The 21,152-nt window shown below is 47.4% G+C and overlaps 2 protein-coding genes across 4 annotated transcripts in view; one reads left to right on the top strand and one right to left on the bottom strand.

Moving 5' to 3' along the window:
• POGZ (pogo transposable element derived with ZNF domain) overlaps positions 1-16,611 on the top strand; it is a 69,921-nt gene extending 53,310 nt beyond the window's left edge. For all 3 annotated transcript variants that reach the window (XM_058660264.1, XM_058660263.1, XM_058660262.1), the window contains 12 exons: positions 37-143; positions 605-942; positions 1,320-1,474; positions 9,880-9,980; positions 10,445-10,591; positions 12,520-12,654; positions 12,750-12,922; positions 13,080-13,220; positions 13,636-13,692; positions 13,880-13,992; positions 14,238-14,262; positions 14,378-16,611. In XM_058660264.1, coding sequence (XP_058516247.1) covers positions 37-143; positions 605-942; positions 1,320-1,474; positions 9,880-9,980; positions 10,445-10,591; positions 12,520-12,654; positions 12,750-12,922; positions 13,080-13,220; positions 13,636-13,692; positions 13,880-13,992; positions 14,238-14,262; positions 14,378-16,046 — 3,161 coding nt within the window. In that variant the 3' untranslated portion in view covers positions 16,047-16,611. The remainder of the gene's footprint in view (positions 1-36; positions 144-604; positions 943-1,319; positions 1,475-9,879; positions 9,981-10,444; positions 10,592-12,519; positions 12,655-12,749; positions 12,923-13,079; positions 13,221-13,635; positions 13,693-13,879; positions 13,993-14,237; positions 14,263-14,377) is intronic.
• Positions 16,612-18,645: 2,034 nt separating this feature from the next.
• Positions 18,646-20,845, bottom strand: PSMB4 (proteasome 20S subunit beta 4). The gene is made up of 7 exons (XM_004588890.3): positions 20,670-20,845; positions 20,324-20,530; positions 20,066-20,212; positions 19,816-19,897; positions 19,388-19,504; positions 18,857-18,945; positions 18,646-18,763 (listed from the first exon to the last, which is right to left on the bottom strand). Exons 1-7 carry the CDS (start codon positions 20,807-20,809, stop codon positions 18,751-18,753), a joined length of 795 nt encoding a protein of 264 aa, XP_004588947.2. The 5' UTR covers positions 20,810-20,845; the 3' UTR covers positions 18,646-18,750.
• Positions 20,846-21,152: the final 307 nt, after the last annotated feature.

The following is a 21,152-nucleotide window of genomic DNA, read 5'->3' as shown; positions in this document are numbered from 1 at the left end:
ATTTTAATCTCATCAATTTTTTTTTGCTCCTTCCAGTGACCTCTTCCATTCCAGTGTTTGACCTCCAGGACGGTGGACGCAAGATATGTCCACGGTGTAATGCTCAATTCCGTGTCACTGAAGCTTTGCGAGGTCACATGTGTGTAAGTGATATCACCTGTGATAGGCACCCAGCTTGAGGGTTACCACATTGTCTCTCTCATTCACTGTTAGGAGTCTAGGGAGCTGGCCTGGAAGCTTTGTGAGGGTTGCCTTTTCTTTCAGTCTTTTTTTTTTTTGCAATGTGATAGGAAATATTTAAAGAGCCTCAAATAAAAGGTATCGTAACCTTAGTTTCTTAGCATAGGAGCACAGGTTTATTAACAAGAACTCTTTACCAGAGAGGTTGAAGCCAAAGTATGATATTGAGTGGTTAAGAGATCAAAGAAAGCAGGAGTGGACATACACTGGAAGCAAGCAAGACCTAGAAACCCTGTAGAAAACTGAAGGACCAAAGTGGTTGAGCATACCTAGGACTAAAACCCTACCAAGGGATGTTACTGAAATGAAGGAATTAGCATGTTCCAGCTCCCAGGATAATGATATGTGTTTTCTTTCTTTATAGTACTGTTGCCCAGAAATGGTTGAATACCAGAAAAAAGGAAAATCCTTGGATCCTGAACCCAGTGTTCCATCAGCAGCAAAGCCACCGTCCCCTGAGAAGACAGCACCTGTTGCTTCCACACCCTCTTCTACCCCTATTCCTGCTCTGTCACCACCTACCAGAGTACCAGAGCCAAGTGAGAATGCAGGAGATGCTGTCCAGACCAAGCTCATTATGCTGGTGGATGACTTTTATTATGGACGGGATGGTGGCAAAGTAGCTCAGCTCACAAATTTCCCTAAGGTCGCCACGTCTTTCCGATGCCCACATTGTACCAAGAGGCTAAAGAACAACATTCGGTAAGCGATGAAGAGCCTGAAAAGTTACATTGGACAAGAGGTTTAAGTTTTCTTGTGTATTTAAGTCCTTGAATTTGAAGGAGATCTTAACAATCATACAGGCTTGCTGGGGGTTGTTAGAAAAACAATAGCTAGTTCTGCAGAAAGAGACAATGTGATAAGCAAAAATAAAGTAACTTTGGATAGAGTAAGAGACCCATGCATTTCCTCCATAGTATTCTCCTAGCTTTAGGAACTCATTATCTTTCTGGGGTCCACACAGGAGGTTTGTGGGGTACTGGGGAGCAAGTAATGTTTGTTCTGTGATGCTACCATATATTTATTAAAGGATACTGTTTTTTTTTTTTATGTTTTCTGTACTTTGTGCTGTGCTACAGATTCATGAACCATATGAAACATCACGTAGAACTTGATCAGCAGAATGGTGAGGTAGATGGTCATACTATCTGCCAGCACTGTTACCGCCAGTTTTCCACTCCCTTCCAGCTCCAGTGTCACTTGGAAAATGTTCATAGTCCCTATGAATCTACTAGTAAGTTGGGGAATTGTTCAACTTTAGGGGGAATTACCTTGCTGTTCACATACTGAATGACACTGGGGGAGCCTCTTCTGTTGAGTCACACTGGATAACGGTATAGAAGAGATACTTTGCAAGTCAAAACCAGGTCTTATTAACCCTATTTCTTACGGCATAACTTCTTGTTCAAACATGAATTGAGTTTAGTACTAGATTCTGATTTATTAGGGGCTTTGGTTCAGTGACTACTAAAGAGAAACACAGGTCAAGGATTTGTTGGAATCTTATAGAAGGAGTTGTAGTAGACCTCCACTTCAGCTAGTATTCTCATGGGCTTTACATAGGATTAAAAATACTGTGGTTAAGTACTTCATCATTAAGAATATTTTCAGTGAAATCCTTGATGAGTTTGGGGTTTTGTTTACACTGTGCATCTCACATGTGAGGGAACTCAAGCTCACAGCATTAAGTTACTTGCTTAGAAGAGTAATCTTTAGGAAGATGGTACTGAGATTTTGAACCCAGTCTTCAGAATATTTCTAACAACCTTTAAGGGATTTCCAGTTTTGTTTTTAAAAAAATATGTAAATATAGGAAAATGTGAGAATGTGAATGTTATATTGTGAACATAGGCATTGCATGACACCAATGATAGAGGCTGTGGTTGTGGCACCGCAGGTTAAACTCTCTTACGGAGCTTCAGTTCAAGTTCTGGCTGTTCCACTTTTGACCCAAGTGTTAGTGTTCTTATCATTCACATGGGAGACCCGGATTGGAGGTTCAAGCACAGCCATTACAGCCGTTTTGAAAATGAGCCAGCAGATTGAAGATCTGTGTCTCTATCGCTCTACCTTTTAAATACATAAACAAATCTTTAAAAAAGGAAGGCAGGAAGGGAAAGACAAAGATAAAGGAAAGATAGTTCTAGTGACCAGTTTCACAGAAAATGCTACTTAAACTTTCAGGATTTATGTGGATGGAAATTAATAAGATGTTTTTAGGTGATTGAAAGCATATTGTATACTGAGAAGAATAAAGTTAGAAATTTGCATGTTATCTTCATATTCTTGCTTCAGATTAAAAATGAATGAAGGCATAAGAAAGTTTTTATGTCATATTTGAGAGATCGAGTGGGCAACAGGCTTCAAGTTCACAAATGGATTGTTTTGCTGTGTTCCTTCATTCCCTTGTGTCTGACTGCTAATATACTGGCAGTTCATCTCAGGCACAGAATTCTCTAGAAGAGACGAGGCCTGTGTCTCTCCTACATCTGTTTCTTAGGAGTGAGGATTGGCTCCTGGGACCATTCCTGAGCCAGCTATTAGGCGGGGCCAGTGGGATCACCATGACTGACTTAACACTAGCACTGCTCAGTAAAAATACACTGTGAGTTTACATGTCATTTGGATTTTGACAGTAGTCGTTGTAAATAGAATTTTTGAAAACAATTTTAATGTTCTATTAATGTCAAAAATGCAAAAGTACTTTACACACAAAAATGGAATTTAAAAGGTTATTTTGGTGCAGAGAAATTGTGAAATCTGTGCTTATTTTTTTTCTTTGCCTAGATTTTATGTTTTTGCACCAAAATAAGCTTGTATTTTATTGATTTGAAGGGAAAAATCTTCCATCTACTGGTTCACTCCCCCTCAATGTCTGCGACAGCCAGGGCTAAGCTGGACTGAAGCTAAGAACTCAGTGTCTCCATGGTAAATGTCAAGGTCCCAAGGACCTAAACCATTACTTACTACTTCCCAAGTTTCCCATTTAGCAGGAAGCTAAAAACAGAAGCAGGGCTAAAAGTCAAACAGAGCAGCCCAGTGTGGAATGTGGGCTTTCCAAGCAGTGCCTCGTGCCAAATGCCTGCCTCTTAATTTGACTTTCCACTAACATTTTGAAATACTCTAATATAATCTGCAACAAATAACAAAAAGGAAAAATTAAATATTTTAACATTCTTCAATATTTTAAACACAGTTCTCTGAGTATGCCATATTTCAGGTGTTCACTAGCCACATGTTGCTAGTAGTTTCCGTACTGGAATACAGTAGAATTTAGGACTAATCCTGTGGGATTCAAATGGATAATGCCTTCAGGAATGACACCATAACATAGTGCCAAGGGAGCCAGGTTCATCTAGATAAAGACCCAAAATTCTTCATTCTCAGTAATATAAGTTAGAATAATTCACTGCCACCTCCAATAAAAATACCTGACTTGTGCTGATACTTGATCTAATTGGCTTGGATTTTAGCATTCCACTTATGTGGAGTTTCCCTTACAGAAAACAGATACGCTCTTGGTGATTTTTTTTTTCCCCTTGGCTTCCCGCTGCTTTCTTATCCTTGGTTTTTAATTATGAGTAGCTTAGGGCTAAATATGAATTGTTGACCCAAGCACATGAACACCTTCCCTTAGCACATGTCATTTTTGTTTTGGATTCTTTTGTAACTCCCTTTCAGATCTTCTCAGATTCTACCTGGAAATAATGTATTTTTTTTTTTAATGCTAGTATTTGGAACCATGTTGCTTTCTTTTTAATTTAAGAAATATTTGTCTTTCATCTTCCATGGTGAAACCGAAATAATAGAAGTCATGAGATTTCACTCCCTAAAAACTTATTAATCTTAAATATGTTTTTCTTTTTTTTTTTTAAAGATTTATTTTTTTTATTACAAAGTCAGATATACAGAGAGGAGGAGAGACAGAGAGGAAGATCTTCCGTCCGATGTTTCACTACCCAAGTGAGCCGCAACAGGCCAGTGCTGCGCCGATCCGAAGCCGGGAACCTGAAACCTCTTCCAGGTCTCCCACGCGGGTGCAGGGTCCCAAAGCTTTGGGCCGTCCTCTGCTGCTTTCCCAGGCCACAAGCAGGGAGCTGTCTGGGAAGTGGAGCTGCCGGGATTAGAACCGGTGCCCATATAGGATCCCGGGGCTTTCAAGGCGAGGACTTTAGCTGCTAGGCCACGCCGCCGGGCCCCAAATATGTTTTTCTATCTATAATCATCAGTAGTTTTATCAAGACGTAAGAATTAATGCAAAGCCCTTAAAGTGATCTGATATTTAGTTTATTCTCAAATTCCTTGGACGTATCTCCCAAAATACCAGTGGATCATTATCTTTCATTGTGGAAATCTTCACACTTGTGTAAGGGCATTCTGTGGCATTTAGGGACCTTCTGGGTTCTTTCACAAAGAGTGGCTCAAAGCTGCTTTTTCGTTTCACATCTAGTCCAGGGATGTTAGCCTGGCTGGAGATCAGACTTCTTGTGAACCTCTGGAAATCATAGTGGAGCTTGGCGAGCTGTGGACATTTGTCAAGGGGGGAACCATAGGGCTTTAATTAGTCCCATAGGAGTTCAAGACTCAAAAATTACAACTCTTCATATTTTTTTAACATACATTTATTTATTTGAAGGTAGATTTATAGAGAGAAAGCAAGACAGAGAAGTTCTGTCTTCTGACTCACTCCCTTGGATGGCTGCAGCTTTGGGCAGTACCAGGCCAGAGCCAAAAGTCCAGGAACTTCATCTGGGTCTCCCACATGGGTACAGGGCCAAAGCATTCGTGCCATCTTCTGCCTTGCCCAGTGTATTAGCAGGGAGCTGGGTTGGAATTGGAACAGCTGGGACTTGAAGTGCAGGTGGCAGCTGAACATGATACTCCACAATATCAGTCCCACCAATTTTTGATTCTTTATTAAAAATGTATTTACTTGTTTGTTTAAATGAAAGGCAGAGTTACAGAAAGATATTCCATCTGCTGAGTCACTCCCCAAACATGTAGGTGGCAGGGGCCCCCATCTTCTGTGGGTAGCCAAGTAAGTGCTTTAGTTAGACTGGAAGAGCAACAGCCAGAACTCAAACCAATGCTGATGTGGGAAGCCAGTGTCACAGGCAGTGGCTTAACCCACTGCATCACAATGCCAACCCCTTCCCTTTTTATTTTTTAAGATTTATTTTATACAGTTTGAAAGGCAGAATTGCAGACATAAGGGTGGAGGGTAGATCATTTTCCATCACCTGATTTACTGCCCAGTGGCCATAGAGGCTGGAGCTGGGCTGAAGCCGGGAGCCTGGAGTTTCATCTGACTCTCGCATCTGATTGCAGTGGCCCAAGGACTTGGGCTGTCCTCCTTTACTTTCCAGGGTACATAGCAGGGAGCGGGATTGGAAGTAGAGCAGCCAGGACTTGAACTGGCACCGATATGGGGTGCTGGTGCTTTAGGCAGTGGTTTAACTCCACAGCACCAGCCTCCAGCTCTCAGTTCTTCCTGTTTTCCATAACTGCTCTCCTAAGCTCCAATTTTTTTTCAAATATTTTAACCCACCTTCTTAATATCTAGTTAAAGATAACAAATATAGATTACTCTTCTAATCTTTGCAACTAAAGTCTTATGTTGATAGAAAGGAGAAAGAACAGTACATTGTGGAGAGTGGAGGGTTGAGCGAACGCTGCCTTAGAGGATTTAGCTCTATTCAGGTGTCAGGACGAAAAGACTGTATGAGGAAAGACCAAGAGTGAGAATTGATTCATTGACAAAGTCTTAGAATACATAGAGTGATAAGGTTAGATGAACCTCAGAAAGACAGGACATTCAGCCTTCCATAAGTTGGAAGACAGGAAACAAGCTGTAGTTCTTATTTTCTCATAGAGTAGATTGCTGGGTGTTGAGGAAGGGCGGATGATGGTGCCAGGAGGGGCAATGTTAGGAGAGCCAGTAGAATCTTTTTCCACACTAGCTCCTTTCCCTTTGGAGTTGATGAGTCAGTGGTTGCTATCATATAATTTCTTGGAATGAGATAATACTCAGTGTTGTTTTTATTACTGAAACTGAAAGTAGAGCCTGATAATGTAGATCATAGGCAGCGTTCCCTCAACCCTGCACTCTCCACAATGTACTGTTCTTTCTCCTTTCTATCAACATAAGACTTTAATTGCAAAGATTAGAAGAGTAATTTATATATATTTTTTAAGATTTATTTATTATTATTACAAAGTCAGATATACAGAGAGGAAGAACTTCCGTCCGATGATTCACTCCCCAAGTGAGCCGCAACAGCCGGTACTGCGCCGATCCGATGCTGGGAACCAGGAACCTCCTCCAGGTCTCCCACGCGGGTGCAGGGTCCCAAAGCTTTGGGCCGTCCTCGACTGCTTTCCCAGGCCACAAGCAGGTAGCTGGATGGGAAGTAGAGCTGCTGGGATTAGAACCGGCACCCATGTGGGATCCCGGGGCGTTCAAGGCGAGGACTTTAGCCACTAGGCCACGCTGCCGGGCCCGAGTAATTTATTTTTGTTATAGGAAAAACTGTTGAGATTGAATGAGGTTGCCCAGGGAAAAAAAATTTGAAAGAAGGTTGGAAAGCACCAAATGCTTAAACGTGTTCTAGAAAAGAAAAAAATTAGAAAAGTGAATGGAGAGGTGGGGAGACCAAAAAAAAAAAGGTACTATCACAGTGCTTGTTGAGAGCTTCCGGACACGTCACGAACCTCCACACTTAGCGCCTTTCTTTCTTGGCATCTCCGACTGTCGCGTGCATGCGCGTACACACACCTTTTCTTTCTTCTTAACTGCTTATGTATGAAGGTATTTCAAAACATTTGTGGAGGGGCAGGCATTCGGCCTAGTGGTTAAGAGGCTGGTTAAGACACCTGTGTTCCATCTCAGGCGTGCCTGGGCTGGAGTGTGTGACCCTGATCCTGACTAGCTTTTTTGTGGTGCTGCCTGCCTGTGGTGAACGTGCCATGGCACTTAGAGGTTGGATCCCTGCCACTTGTGAGGGAGACAAGATGGATTTCCTGGCTTGGGATTGGCCCAGGACTGCCTGTCCTGGGTGTCTGGGGAATAAGCCAGTGGATGGAAGACTGTTTCTTCCTTTCCCTCCCTGCTTCCTTCCCTTCCTTACTCCCTTTCTCCCTCTCTCTGACTTCCGTGTAAATGAAAATAAACCTTTTTTTTTTTTAGTTTATTTTGGTGCAAAAATATTTCTGAAACAATGCATATGAAGTGTTTTTTAAAAAGGTTCACTAAATGTCTATTACGAAAAACCTGAAAGAGTGTCATAACTTTTTGCACTGAAATAAACTTAATCTTCAATTCTATTTTTTTTTAAGATTTTATTATTATTGGAAAGCTGGATATACAGAGAGAGGAGGAGAGACAGAGAGGAAGATCTTCCATCCGATGTTTCACTCCCCAAGTGAGCTGCAACGGGCCAGTGCTGCGCCGATCCGAAGCCGAGAACCAGGAACCTCTTCCGGGTCTCCCACGCGGGTGCAGGGTCCCAAAGCATTGGGCCATCCTCTGCTGCTTTCCCAGGCCACAAGCAGGGAGCTGGATGGGAAGTGGAGCTGCTGGGATTAGAACCGGTGCCCATATGGGATCCCGGGGTGTTCAAGGCGAGGTTTTAGCTGCTAGGCCACGCCGCCGGGCCCTATTCTATTTTTTTTTTTTTTTTTAAGATTTATTTCTTTTATTTGGAAAGGCAGATATATACAGAGAGGAGGAGAGATGCAGAGGTTCACTCCCCAAATGGTTCATCATCAAATGGTTCACTCCCCAAGCGGCCGCAAACAGCTGGAGCTAAGCCGATCCAAAGCCAAGAGCCCAGAGCCTCCATGTCTCCCACACGGGTGCAGGGTCCCAAGGCTTTGGGCCATCCTCGACTGCTTTCCCAGGCCACAAGCAGGGAGCTGGATGGGAAGCGGGGCCACCGGGATTAGACCTGGCGCCCATACAGTATCGCAGCACGTGCAAGGCAAGGATTTTAGCTGCTGCGCTATTGCACTGGGCTTGTTGAGAGCTTCCAGACACGTATCATGTATTCTCCATCAGCTGTTTGGAGAAGTCTCATATCTTACAACTTTTCCTCATTCCTCTAGGCAGAATTTATTGTTTCTTATCTACACTCAGACATTGTTTCTAAATTTGTTGCACACCACTTTGAGAATAAATGCAACCTATGAACTCTCTTTCCAGGAAAGTACATATTTACTGTATGGCAAATGATTTCAGAGGACACCTGCACTCCCTGATGTCTGTTTCTTGAACCCCACAATAAGAACTCCTGGCTTTTTCTTTCTTTTTTTAATGCAGAATCAGACAGCTCTCATCCATTGATTTACTCCCCAAATGTACACAGTGGCCTCCAGTTCTATGAACCAGAGCCAGGAGCCAGGTCTCTATCTGGGTGGCAGGGACCCGGCTCCTTGAGTCATTATCAGCTACTTCTCATGCTCTGGATCTGCAGGAAACTGAACTTGGGAGCTGAGAATCCAACCCCAGCACTCCCAAGTGGGTCATGGACATCTTAGCCACTCGACCCAGTGCCCACCCTTGGGACCCCTACAGCAGGCAGGGCTAGGGTAGACCAAAGCCAGAGCCACAAACTCCATCTCAGTGTGCCACATGGGCGGTTACCCAGTGTCCGTCTCATGCACGAGGCAGAAGTTTGGGCAGAAATGCTGGGGAGCCTGGACTTGAACCAGACATGCCAAATATGGGATGTAGGCACCCCACACTGTGGTTTAATCCACTGTACCACTGTGCCTGCCTCAGTTTGCTTTACTTGAAATTATTTCAATTTCATGCATTTTCTGAACATTGTCCAATAAATACTTAAGGCTTTATGTTTGCAGTTTCTAAATTTGCAGAGCTTTAAACTTTGGCACAAGAAAAACTGTAGCAGGTAAAACTTTTACCAAAAATTTAGAATTACATCTTTGTAAGCTTGACACAGCCAATTTCAAAGTATAATTATATGGAAATTGTTTATACTTGGAAAAAAAATTCAGTAGATATTATAGAAAAGCAAGAACATCTGTTCATAATTGCCTTTGAGGGCAAATTATTAATTTGTACTTATTTAGTGGGTGTTTAGTGAATGGATGATATTCACTGTTAGTCCTTGAATAGATAAATGAAGTCTTGTAGTATTTTAAAACAATTCATATGACAATAGTACATATAAAGAATGGCACAGATTGATTGGGAAGAGAAAAAGGAAAGCCAGCTGGTTAGAAGTCACACAGATTTATACTAGATTTTTGCCTTAAAAAATGGAGCAGTAAGAATTTCTTGGGACCTTTTGAAGTAACAGTTATAGACCACAAGGATTAGAGTCCTCAGCAGTACCTAGATATTGAACTCGGACAGCCATGGGCAGTGGTGAGCAGGAAGATTCTGAGTTAATTGATGTTAGCAGTCCAGTTCTCAGTATCCTGCAGGGCACTCAGTCTAGACAGGAGCTGTGGTACAGAGGTCTGTTACCAGCGGCACAGATGTTAAAGATCAGAAAGAACCTGAGGGTTAGCAGCTGTTAAAAACCAAGAAGCAGGAGTGAGGGAAAATAAAGATGATAAACAGCAGGATTCTGTCTTATTTTCAGATGGATTCATTGACTGTTTTTCTTCTTACAGCCAAGTGCAAGATCTGTGAGTGGGCGTTTGAAAGTGAGCCACTGTTTCTCCAGCATATGAAGGATACTCACAAGCCTGGAGAGATGCCTTATGTGTGCCAGGTACTGCCCTTCCCAGGGAGTGTCAGCCCCTCCATTGCTTGCACTCACTCAGCTCAAGGACTCCAAGGAGTTACATGAAGTAGCATACGTTCTTGTGTGCAGGAGGAATGCATAAAAGGACTTGACCACAGAAACTTAACACTCACCCAGCTGTGGACGGTGTCCATGTCCTAAGGCACTGTCCATCTCTTGAATTTACCTTTTAGAGATGGACAGACAGAGCTTTATTCCTCCTACCTATAGAATACAGATTATTCTCAGATTTTCCTATTCCTGCGTTGTTAATCTTAGGTCACAACTGTATCTGTGATAAACATAGTTTGCAATTAAAAAGTCCGAAGAACCATCTGACTTACTCATTAAGGGAATTGTTTTCCCCAAATTTTAAATTTTTTGTTGCCTTTCTGTTGAGGCCTTCCTTGCTCATTTTACTCTTAGCCTTATTTTCCCTCTTTGTGACTCAGGTGTGTCAGTACCGCTCCTCACTCTACTCTGAGGTAGATGTCCATTTTCGGATGATCCACGAGGATACCCGGCATCTGCTGTGCCCTTATTGCCTGAAGGTCTTCAAAAACGGCAATGCCTTCCAACAGCATTACATGAGGCACCAGGTACCAGGCGCTAAGCATTTCCCACTTTGATTTATGAATGCTGGGCCCAGGGCTGAACTAGGCAAATCATCTTGGTAGAGAAGATAATTTACGTGAAGATAATTTATAGAAATGTGTTAAATCTGTTGGGTGTTGTACACTAGGCTGGATGCTGAAATGAGCCAAGTGAAATAGGACAGAACAATGAATGTGTCTGGGACCAGAGCAAGAATGTAGGGGTGCAGGAGATTAGAGGGGTGTTGGATGTGGCTTACAGGACTCAAGGGGTGGATGTCAGGCAGGGATAGACACATCTTTCAGACTTCTGTATGCTATTAAAGGGAGTCCCTGGGAGGCCACTAAAGGAGTTTCAAGCTCTCGAATGATGTGTTCAGATTTGATTGTAGTTAAGATTTTGCACTGACTATGCAAAGACAAACGGATTAAAGGAAGTTAAGACCAGGCACAAACCTTTTCAATAGTTGAGGTGAAACACAGTCTTAAAACTGTTAGCTCTTGAAATGAAGAAACAGTCTTTGTGAAAGACAGTGAGGAAAAAAAAAGACAGTGAGGAGACAACGTGGTGTTTATAATGCAGAGATGGATTGGGAGAAGGTAGCAAAAAAGTAGTTGAGAATAGCACCCGAGATTCTTTCCTAGGCAGCTGGATGAACCAGGGACTGTTTACTAAGGTAAAAATAGTATTGGAGAAAATAAGTTGCTAGGCAAGATTATGAGTTTCAGGGTTCTGTGTTAGGAACATCTGGACATCAAGTGTAAGTGGTTGATGATAGTTCTGAGGCCTAGAAGACAAGTCACACTTGAAAAGATGCTTGGGAATCATGTGACTCCAGGTGGCCTCACACCATTTGTCCTGCCACTCCCTCCCCAACCCCACACCTGTCAGGAATAAGGGGAAGGTTGTATTATAGTCCTAGGAGGGAAGCCAGAAAAGTACTGGCATTAGCGAGGTTTCAAAGAAATGGGTGTGATGGGTGTCAAGCAGGAAAGAGTCGTACAGGCTGGCTGTACCCAGCAGTGTTGAAAAGAGCCCTTTGTTGGGGCAGCAGGACCAGTAAATGAGAGTTTAGGAAACGGAGATAATTTATTTGAAGAAGTTTGTGAAGAAGAGGGTGGCAGGTTCAGCAGAAGTAGCAAGAATTAGATGGAATAGATATGGCCTTGGTTTAAAATGCTACAAGAATGGAGCCACTGGAGCAGAGTGAAGGTATAGAGGAGGCAGAACAGAAGCGCACGCTACTTGTAAGCACTCCCGTAAGGCTCGCCCTCTCCTTTGCACAGTTGTAACGACTTGAGCATCTTCCACACGTGTGTTTCAGAATGGGGGCTTGGAAATCGCCACCTGTGATTGAGGCTGTGGATCCTTGCTATCCTGAGGACTTCATAACTAGGCAGACTGAATCCTCAGAAAGTCTGCGTGTATCAGTATGTTAAGTGGGGTTGGGCAAAGTCAGGTTCCATTTGCATTTTTAAAAACCACTTATCAGTGTGTTTATTATGAGTATGTGTAGACAAAGAATACTCAAGAAATTTAAAACAGGTTATTTCTATAGAAAGGAAACATGAATTTAAGTTGTAGGTAAACTTCACAGCATGAAAAGGTATAGAATAAAGTGTGATTTTTTTTTTGACCGTGTATGTTGATTATTTCTAAATTAAAAAAAAAAGGTTAATGTCTAGGAATAGGTGGCACTGTCTCCAGGAAAAGAAAAAACAGAAATAGCAAGTAACACAGCATTCATCCAGGTTCTTAAGACGAGGTGTCTTGGTGGCACAGTGGTGGTGACTGAAATTCTCCAGTGGTTGTGTCATGTTTGTGTGTTTATTATCAACAAAAGGTGAGAAGAATGAGAGGCAGCAGTCATCCTGTCTTCTAGAAGAAAATGCACTGGGAACCTATAAGGGATTCTTTGTTTTTCCCCCTTTAGAAGAGAAATGTTTATCACTGCAACAAATGCCGCCTGCAGTTTCTCTTTGCCAAGGACAAAATTGAACACAAGCTTCAGCACCATAAAACCTTCCGTAAACCCAAGCAGCTGGAAGGCCTGAAGCCGGGCACCAAGGTATGGCTTGGCTGTGTGGCTGCAGCCCTGGAGCTCTTCAGTGTTGGAAGGTCTGCTGTGGGTGGGGTCTGATTGTTTTTTCCTCTAACACTCAGGTGACGATCCGGGCTTCCCGAGGGCAGCCACGAACTGTCCCTGTGTCCTCCAGTGACACACCTCCCAGCGCACTGCAGGAGGCGACATCACTGACCTCCTCAGCGGACCCGCTGCCTGTCTTCCTCTACCCCCCTGTCCAGCGCAACATCCAGAAGAGAGCTGTTAGGAAAATGTCAGCGCCTTCTACCTGCTGGGTGGGCGGGTGGGCTCTGGGAATGGTGTCAGTCCTTTAGCCAGGGCAGTTGTGGAGCAAGGCCTGGTGAATGAGCTCCTGCAGTTTAGGGATCCCCGAAGGAATAACGCAAATTCTCCTTTTTTCTTTTTGACAGGAGTGTCATGGGCCGGCAGACTTGTCTGGAGTGCAGTTTTGAGATCCCAGATTTCCCCAATCATTTCCCTACCTATGTGCACTGCTCTCTGTGTCGCTACAGCACCTGCTGCTCCCGAGCTTATGCCAACCACATGATCAAGTAAGTCAGGATGAGAGCCGTATTTCTCTCGGGAGTCCAGGTTCTCTAGCCCTGATCTCATTCCCTCTCTTCCCAGTCTCTTTCCTGCTTCCACTTGCATAGCTGTGTGTCTCCTGGCAGGGCAAGAGCTGGGGTCCCTCTGTGCTGCTCACAGTGTGGTCCAAGGACCAGCAGCGGTAAATGGAAACCTGTTAGCCTGGCCAGAGGCCTGAAGAGTCAGAGTGGGAACTTAACTAGATCCTTGAGTTCCTCGTGTGTATATTCAAGTTTAGAAGCCTGCTTACAGGAAAATGGGCCGGGGTGGAGACTGGGATGCGGCAGGCGGAGTACGTTGTGTGTGACCCTGGGTCTGGTTGGTAATGCTGAGTCAGCCGGCAGGAACCCATAACTTGAACCACTTCTTTGTCTTCTCCAGCAATCATGTTCCACGGAAGAGCCCCAAATATTTGGCTTTGTTTAAAAATTCTGTGAGGTAAGAAAAATTTACTGGTAACTCTTGTTAAGCCTTTACATGAAATCACTTAATTATTTTGGTGCATGGTTCTGTGAATTAATTTGAGAGAGGAGAAAGGAGGGGGAGCACCTCTGTCAAAGCATCAGACTTGGCTCTGGGCTCTGTGTTGCACTTGGGTTAATATCCTCTTGATTCTCTGTCTTAGTGGCACCAAGTTGGCCTGCACTTCGTGTAGCTTTGTTACCTCTGTGGGAGACGCCATGGCCAAGCACTTAGTGTTCAACCCCTCACACAGATCCAGCAGCATCCTGCCCCGGGGTAAGTCAGAGGGACGAGGCCAGTCAAGCAAGGGCAGAGAGGTGGAGCCCACGGCTGTGGGTCAGGCCCCTCCCTGTCCTCTGCCATCCGCCAGGAGCATACATTGCCTGGACAGGCAGCACCGTCTAACCCCAGGTTTCTCTGGAGGGCTCAGCAGGGTGCTCACTGTGGCGTGCATGTGTGTTTTGGTATCTAGAGGGCTCTTTCTTCACCCAGCTAACATTCCCTTATCTCCTTCTCCATAGGACTCACTTGGCTCTCTCACTCAAGGTAACAGCCCCTCACTTGACAAGTTCCTGTTTTGCAGTGTTTACATGACTACTGCCTTCAACTCCCTCTCTCACTGAGCTTTCTTGTCTGCTTGTTCCCCACTCCCACCTTGTAGGCTTGGCCAGATACGCGACCGCATGCATGACCGGAACTTGAAGAACATGTACCCTCCTACTTCCTTACCCCCTAACAAAGCCGCCACTGTGAAATCTGCGGAGGCCACCCCAGCTGAGCCTGCAGAGCTCCCGCCTCCCGTGACCCAGGCACTGCCATCACCAGCCTCCACGGCAACCCCCCCAGCCACCCCCACTAACCCACAACCTTTAGTCCTTCCACCCTTGGCCGCAGAGGGGACTGAGTGTCTGAACGTTGACAACCAGGAGGAAGGGAGCCTGGCTACCCAGGAACCTGAGCCTGCATCTGGTGGCGGTAGCAGTGGGTTGGGCAAGAAGGAGCAGCTCTCAGTGAAGAAGCTCCGAGTCGTACTGTTTGCCCTGTGCTGTAACACGGAACAGGCGGCCGAACACTTCCGGAATCCCCAGCGGCGCATCCGGCGCTGGCTGCGACGCTTCCAGGCCTCACAGGGGGAGAATCTGGAGGGCAAATACCTGAGCTTTGAGGCAGAGGAGAAACTGGCCGAGTGGGTGCTGACTCAGCGGGAGCAGCAGCTGCCTGTAAATGAGGAGACCTTGTTCCAGAAGGCCACCAAGATAGGACGTTCTCTCGAGGGCGGGTTTAAGATCTCCTATGAGTGGGCTGTGCGCTTCATGTTGCGCCACCACCTGACTCCCCACGCCCGGCGGGCAGTGGCCCACACCCTCCCTAAGGACGTGGCAGAGAACGCCGGGCTCTTCATAGAGTTTGTGCAGCGGCAGATTCACAACCAAGACTTACCCTTGTCCATGATCGTGGCTATCGATGAGATCTCCTTGTTCCTGGACATGGAAGTGTTGAGCAGCGATGACAGAAAGGAAAACGCCCTGCAGACAGTGGGCACAGGGGAGCCTTGGTGTGATGTAGTGCTGGCCATTCTAGCCGACGGCACTGTCCTTCCCACCCTGGTTTTCTACCGAGGACAGATCGATCAGCCTGCCAACATGCCGGACTCGATACTGCTGGAGGCAAAGGAGAGTGGCTACAGCGACGATGAGATCATGGAGCTGTGGTCCACCCGCGTGTGGCAGAAGCACACGGCATGCCAGCGCAGCAAAGGCATGCTCGTCATGGACTGCCACCGCACACACCTATCGGAGGAGGTGCTGGCCATGCTTAGTGCCTCCAGCACTCTGCCCGCAGTGGTCCCGGCAGGCTGCAGCTCCAAAATCCAGCCATTAGACGTATGCATCAAGCGAACTGTCAAGAACTTCCTGCACAAAAAGTGGAAGGAGCAAGCTCGGGAAATGGCAGACACTGCGTGTGATTCTGACGTGCTGCTCCAGCTGGTGCTGGCGTGGCTGGGTGAGGTGCTGGGCGTCATTGGGGACTGCCCTGAGCTGGTGCAACGGTCCTTCCTAGTGGCCAGTGTGCTGCCAGGCCCGGATGGCAACGTCAGCTCCCCGGCCAGGAACGCCGACATGCAGGAGGAGCTCATCGCCTCCTTGGAGGAGCAGCTGAAGCTGAGCGGTGAACAGTCTGAGGAGCCGTCTGCCTCCACACCCGGGCCCAGGGCCTCCCCGGAAGAGACAGTTGATCCCGAGAGCCTGCACCAGCTGTTTGAGGGTGAAAGTGAGACCGAGTCTTTCTATGGCTTTGAAGAAGCTGACCTCGATCTGATGGAGATTTGAGTGTGGGGTCCTGTGGGCATGTGGAGTCGGGGTGGGAAGTGAAGGGGGCAGTGGGACCCCAGGGGAAGGGGCATACCAGGTGGGGTATTTGGTTTATATTTTTTAATTTTACACCACCACTCCCTAATATTGACTTACAACGTCCCTGTGAATTTGTGGATTATTAGGAAAACCAATAGTGATCACATCTGAGCCGAGGAACTGGCCCGTTGGTCATTCAGTTCTGCTCAAAACAGGTTTTTGTGACTTTTTTTAAAAATTTAAATCACTGTGTTTGGTATTTTTCTGACAAAATCGAGGAAAAGAAAAAAAAAAACTCCTTTGTGGGCGAATGTTCAATTGTTCTGTTATCCCCTTACCTCAGCTGTATCATAGAACTTCCTGGAGTTTCTGTTTTACTGTGTGGCCAATGTCTTTGGGCATGATGCTATCTAACCATTGTCAATGTGAGAACATTTCTGAGGATGAGAAAGACAAAAATATGTAGCGCAAAAACTGGTGTATTATATATGGATAAAAACTTTTTTCATTGTGGTCTTAACACTTTTATATAAAAATGAAAATGGAAAAAACATCCCACTGAACTCTCTCTCTTCCTTCTCCTTTTCTTTCCTTCTTCTCCAGAGATGTTGGTTTCTACAGCAACTCTAGATATAAGATTGTGGCTTTAAAAAATGCATGAAACCACCTCTAATCATCCAGATGAGTAGATCTGTCTTTTCCTCACTACGCTCCTTCCGACAAAAGCAGTATTCTTTGCACTCGCCCCCCTCCCCGTCCTTACCCCTTCCGTCACTCTGGACGAAGGATCACACGTGTCACTAGAGCAGGAGGTACCGAGGTGATCAGAACAGTAGGGTGCCAGCCAAGCCCAGTCTGAGTCTTCATCTTGCAAGCCTGTGGGCAGCCCTGGCCTCAGTGAGCTTCACTCTGGGAAGTGGACAGCAGGCCTGTTCAGGAGGTCGCAGGGCCCGCAGCCAGGAGCAAGGATAAAGTACCTAGCTGTAAGGAGAGCAAGCCCACTGGTGGAAACGCAGCTCGTCCTGGGGCTTCCTCCGTCTCTCAACACTGAGAGGACAGATGCAAGGGTGTGCACACGGAGAAAGACAGGAACCTTTATTTTTCACTGCCAGCTTTGAGGAAAAATTTTTTTTTCTACAAGTTGCATGAGGGATTTTTTTTTAAAGAATTTTATGTACTTGTGGGTATAAACCAAAACGTACTGTACCAGAGAAAAGGAACAAAGCCCACACCCCTGTCCCACAGCCATGCCATGGTGTCCGTCCTGTGCCGGCAGCAGCATCTCCTTCCTGTGGGCTGAGGCCGCTGCCTGTAGGAGCTTCTCAGTGCATCATCTAAGTGTACATAAACGGAAGTCAATAAGAGGAGCAGTACTGGTTTTTTGCCTAGGTAGCCCTGTTCAGTGTAGGCTTTCAGACTGGGAGATACTCCGGAGGGGATAGGCCTGGTGTGACCCTTGGTACCAGCCATTGGTCTCCTCCCAGCACACTATCATATAGTGAACTGAGCGTGGCCACCGAGGTGCACCTGAAGACCACCATGGACCAACCAGGCTTCTCTCTTCCCCAGCTTTTTGCCTGATGCCGTTTTATTGACTGTGGACTTTCAAGTCAACCCTTTGCCTGTGAGAAAGTTCAAGAACTATGATGGGTCACTTCTGTCTACAACAGCTCCATCCTCTGGTAGTGTCTGCGGCAGCCACAGCTAGAGCCGAGCTGGGTTCCTGGCCCCTGCACACTGACTTTGTTGATGGGCAGCTTAGGAAAAAAAAAAAACACCTTATTGGAGCTGGGTTTCTGCCTGCATGGCTTAGTAGTAGAAGAGAGGGTTTTTTGTTTTGTTTTTTTTATAATTCAGTTTAATCAATAAACACGTATTTATTGACTACTCTTCTGTGTTCAGACTGGATTTGTGGAAATTTCAAGTTAAAACTCATTTTCCTTTTGCTTAAATGTACAGGTTTGTCATCACAGTGCAGATGGACCGATGGTGTGCTGTCACTTACGCGACTTGGTTTCTATAATGCTTTGACTTGCAGTGCTTCAACTTAAGATGGTTTGGATGAAAAACATCTGAATCACTTGGTATCGTCATCAGACCCTGGTGAACACCCTTCCAGAGCCGCTGCCAGCGGCCCTCTCCCCTTCCTCACTTTCCCCAGGTACAGGAAATAAAAAGGAGACTGGAGGCAGCTGTCTCATCCACTCTCCCCATTCCTCGACCCTCCCCACCCTACTTGTGGTCCCATGGACATTCATCCTTCTTAACTATGTCATTATCACCAAAAATAAGATGTTACTGGGAAAAAAAAAAACCTTCCAGGGATGGAACATGGCTAATGGCCAGCTGGCCTCACTCATAGCTACTCCTGGGACTTTTCCACGAACACACACTACTGGGTTTTCTTAAAGTGCCAAGAATCAGGATTTGGATAATAAACATCTGTGAGAGGTGAAGTCTCAAGACAGTAGTACCTCTTTGTGCTGAAGACCTGAGCCCTGATGAGGGAGACGACCTAGGGCAGCACTCAACAGTCACGTCCTGGTGTGACCCAGTCGGGACAAAACCACTCGGCAGACATTTTAAAAGATGCATTTATTTTACAAAAGCAGTCTAGCTTGAAACTACCCAAGTTCAAAAGTTAAGTGTGTATAACATCAGTTCTGGATACTACATCTGTAGTTCATTCAAAGCCACTGTAAAGGAAAACAATACAGCCGTGAAGTAGATTAAAGCAGCTGAGCCCTCCACGCAGGGCACCACGCGGCTTCCCTGCCATCTGTACTCACCTGATCATGTGGGCAATGTCCCAGTTGGTCTCTGCAGACAATGGTCCCTCTATTTCAACACCCTTTTCAGTTACCGTGGCAATTTGAAACTGGAAAACAAGTACAGCTACTGATGAAAAAGGGGTCGGGGCTGAAGTTGAACCACAATGGCAGGTGACGCCACTACTTGGAATGTCAGAGTAGCAGTTCAGGTCACATCTGCACCACTTCCTGCTAAGCTGCCTGGGAAGGAAGCGAGAGGGTGGCCAATTATGAGGGCCCATGTGGGAGACTCGTGGATTTGGACACTCCGTGGAGTTGCAGACTCCTGGCTTCAGCCTCGCCTAGCCCAGCCACGGAGGCCATCTGCGGGAATGAGCCAGCAGACAGAAGACCCGTGCGTGTGTCGGCATCCTTCCTCCTCCTCACCCTCTCCATCACTCTGGTCAAAGGGCAAGGGACCTTTCCCCAGTCCGCCCACGCTACAACAGCAGTCAGAAGGGGGGCCATCTGCTCTTGAAGACGCATAGCCTGCCCGCTGGCCCTGCTCACCCTGTTGTAGGACCGCGCATCCCGGTAGTACAGCACTCGCATGCAGCGTTCCACCAGCTCCCGGGCCTCAGCCTGGCTCAGGATCGGCTGCTTCTCCAGAACCTCGCGCAGCAGAGGCTACAGTGGGAGAACCACACAGGGGCGTCAAGCACCGATTCCCAGGTGAGTTGTCGCGCACGCATGATGAGACATCTGGCCACTGCCCCAGAGGGAGTGGCCTACTGAGCTTCAGGATCCAGAAGAGGGAAGTTCTAGGGCGTCCTCTTTCTGCGCCTTCCTAGAACAGCTGCAGGGAGCTGGCACCCCGAGCCCAGGATCTGTCAGGTCTGCACCCCTCAGCCCCACCTGTCTCCCCAGAGTCGGGTTCGCGGCCAGTTCCAACACGCGCAGTCTCCCCTCCCCGTTCATGTGCACATCCACCACCTTACCTGAGCCAGGTAGGCGCCATAGCCTGTGGCCAGCGAAGGGGCCTCATAGGCCACACCGAGCATGTCCACATAACCGAGGAAGCTAACAGAACACAACACAACGATTCAAGGCAGTTAATTGGGGTTCCCCATTGAAGAGCGGGGCCAGGGGGTCTGGGCAAGAGGCGGGATCACTCAGGGAGGAGAGAAGCAAGGGACTTGAAGCAAGCCGGGGGGGGGGGGGGGCGGGCAAACGCTATTTCTATGCGACCTCTCTCCGCCGGCATAGCCTCCAATGACCATGGTGTTCCACAAGGGGTTCATCTTAGAGCGCCGGCTGTACATGGCCCTGGTCAGCCACGAATGAATGGCTCGGGGGCTGTAGCTGTGGCCGTCCCCCAACAGCTCCTCGTCGATCCTGCAGAGACACGGGGCAGAGGCGGGAAGCGTGGGAGGCGGAACCTGCACCCACCCCCGTGGGACGTCGCCCCCGCGAGGCCCAGGCCTGCCCACGCTGCCCGCTGCTTACACCATCTGGCCGAGGACCTGCTTGAGGTACTGGAAATCCGCGTAGTCTCCCGAGGCGCCCAGCATGGTGCTGTCGTTGACTCGCATGATCCGAGAGATGTTGCGGAAACGCGCCAGCGAGCCGTACGAGCCCAGCATGTCTGCCGCAATCACCACGCCGCCCTCGAACTTGACGCCCAGGACCGAGGTCCCGGTCACCATGGGGTTCCTGCAGGGTGGAGAGCGTCCAGCCACCGCGGCAGCAAAGGGGGGGAAAACAAAACAACCCGACGCCCCTCGCCGAGCCCGGGGTCCTGCCGTTCGCTCCCGGCTCCGTCCGCACCCGCAGACGGCCCCCCAGCACTTACTGGGTCCGCGCGATCGGGCTCCCGTGGACAGCGGACACCGGGTCCAGGGAGGAACTGGGAGTGGACGGGATGCGGTAAAACTGGCCGGGAGCCGGGCCCCCGGCCCAAAATCCGGCCCGCGACTCAGAAAGCGCTTCCATCTTAGTCACGGCAGGAGGAGACGCCAGAGCGCTTGCGCGAACGGAAGCGGAAGTGATCCTTTCAGTGCGACAGCTGTCTCCTTCCGGCAAGCCTCTCCCAGCCGGCATATTGATGAGGTCAAGCCTCGGTCCGCTCGGCGACCGGTGCGGGCAGCTGGAGTGTTCGTACATGGCTTCCCACTGCAGTGTGGCGTTGGAGGGAGTGATGAGGCGCACGGGGCACGAGGAGGAGGGCTGCGGCACCGGGACAGCGCACACCCTACCGGGCCGGCTCTGTGGAGAAGTGAGGAGAGCCGTCGGTTGCGGTTCTGGCGTCCTAAATGCAGCCGGTTCGAGTCCCGCT

The sequence above is a fragment of the Ochotona princeps genome, chromosome 2, assembly GCF_030435755.1.
Source record: "Ochotona princeps isolate mOchPri1 chromosome 2, mOchPri1.hap1, whole genome shotgun sequence".
Lineage (NCBI taxonomy): Eukaryota > Metazoa > Chordata > Mammalia > Lagomorpha > Ochotonidae > Ochotona > Ochotona princeps.
This window is presented reverse-complemented; position numbering and strand designations above follow the sequence as displayed.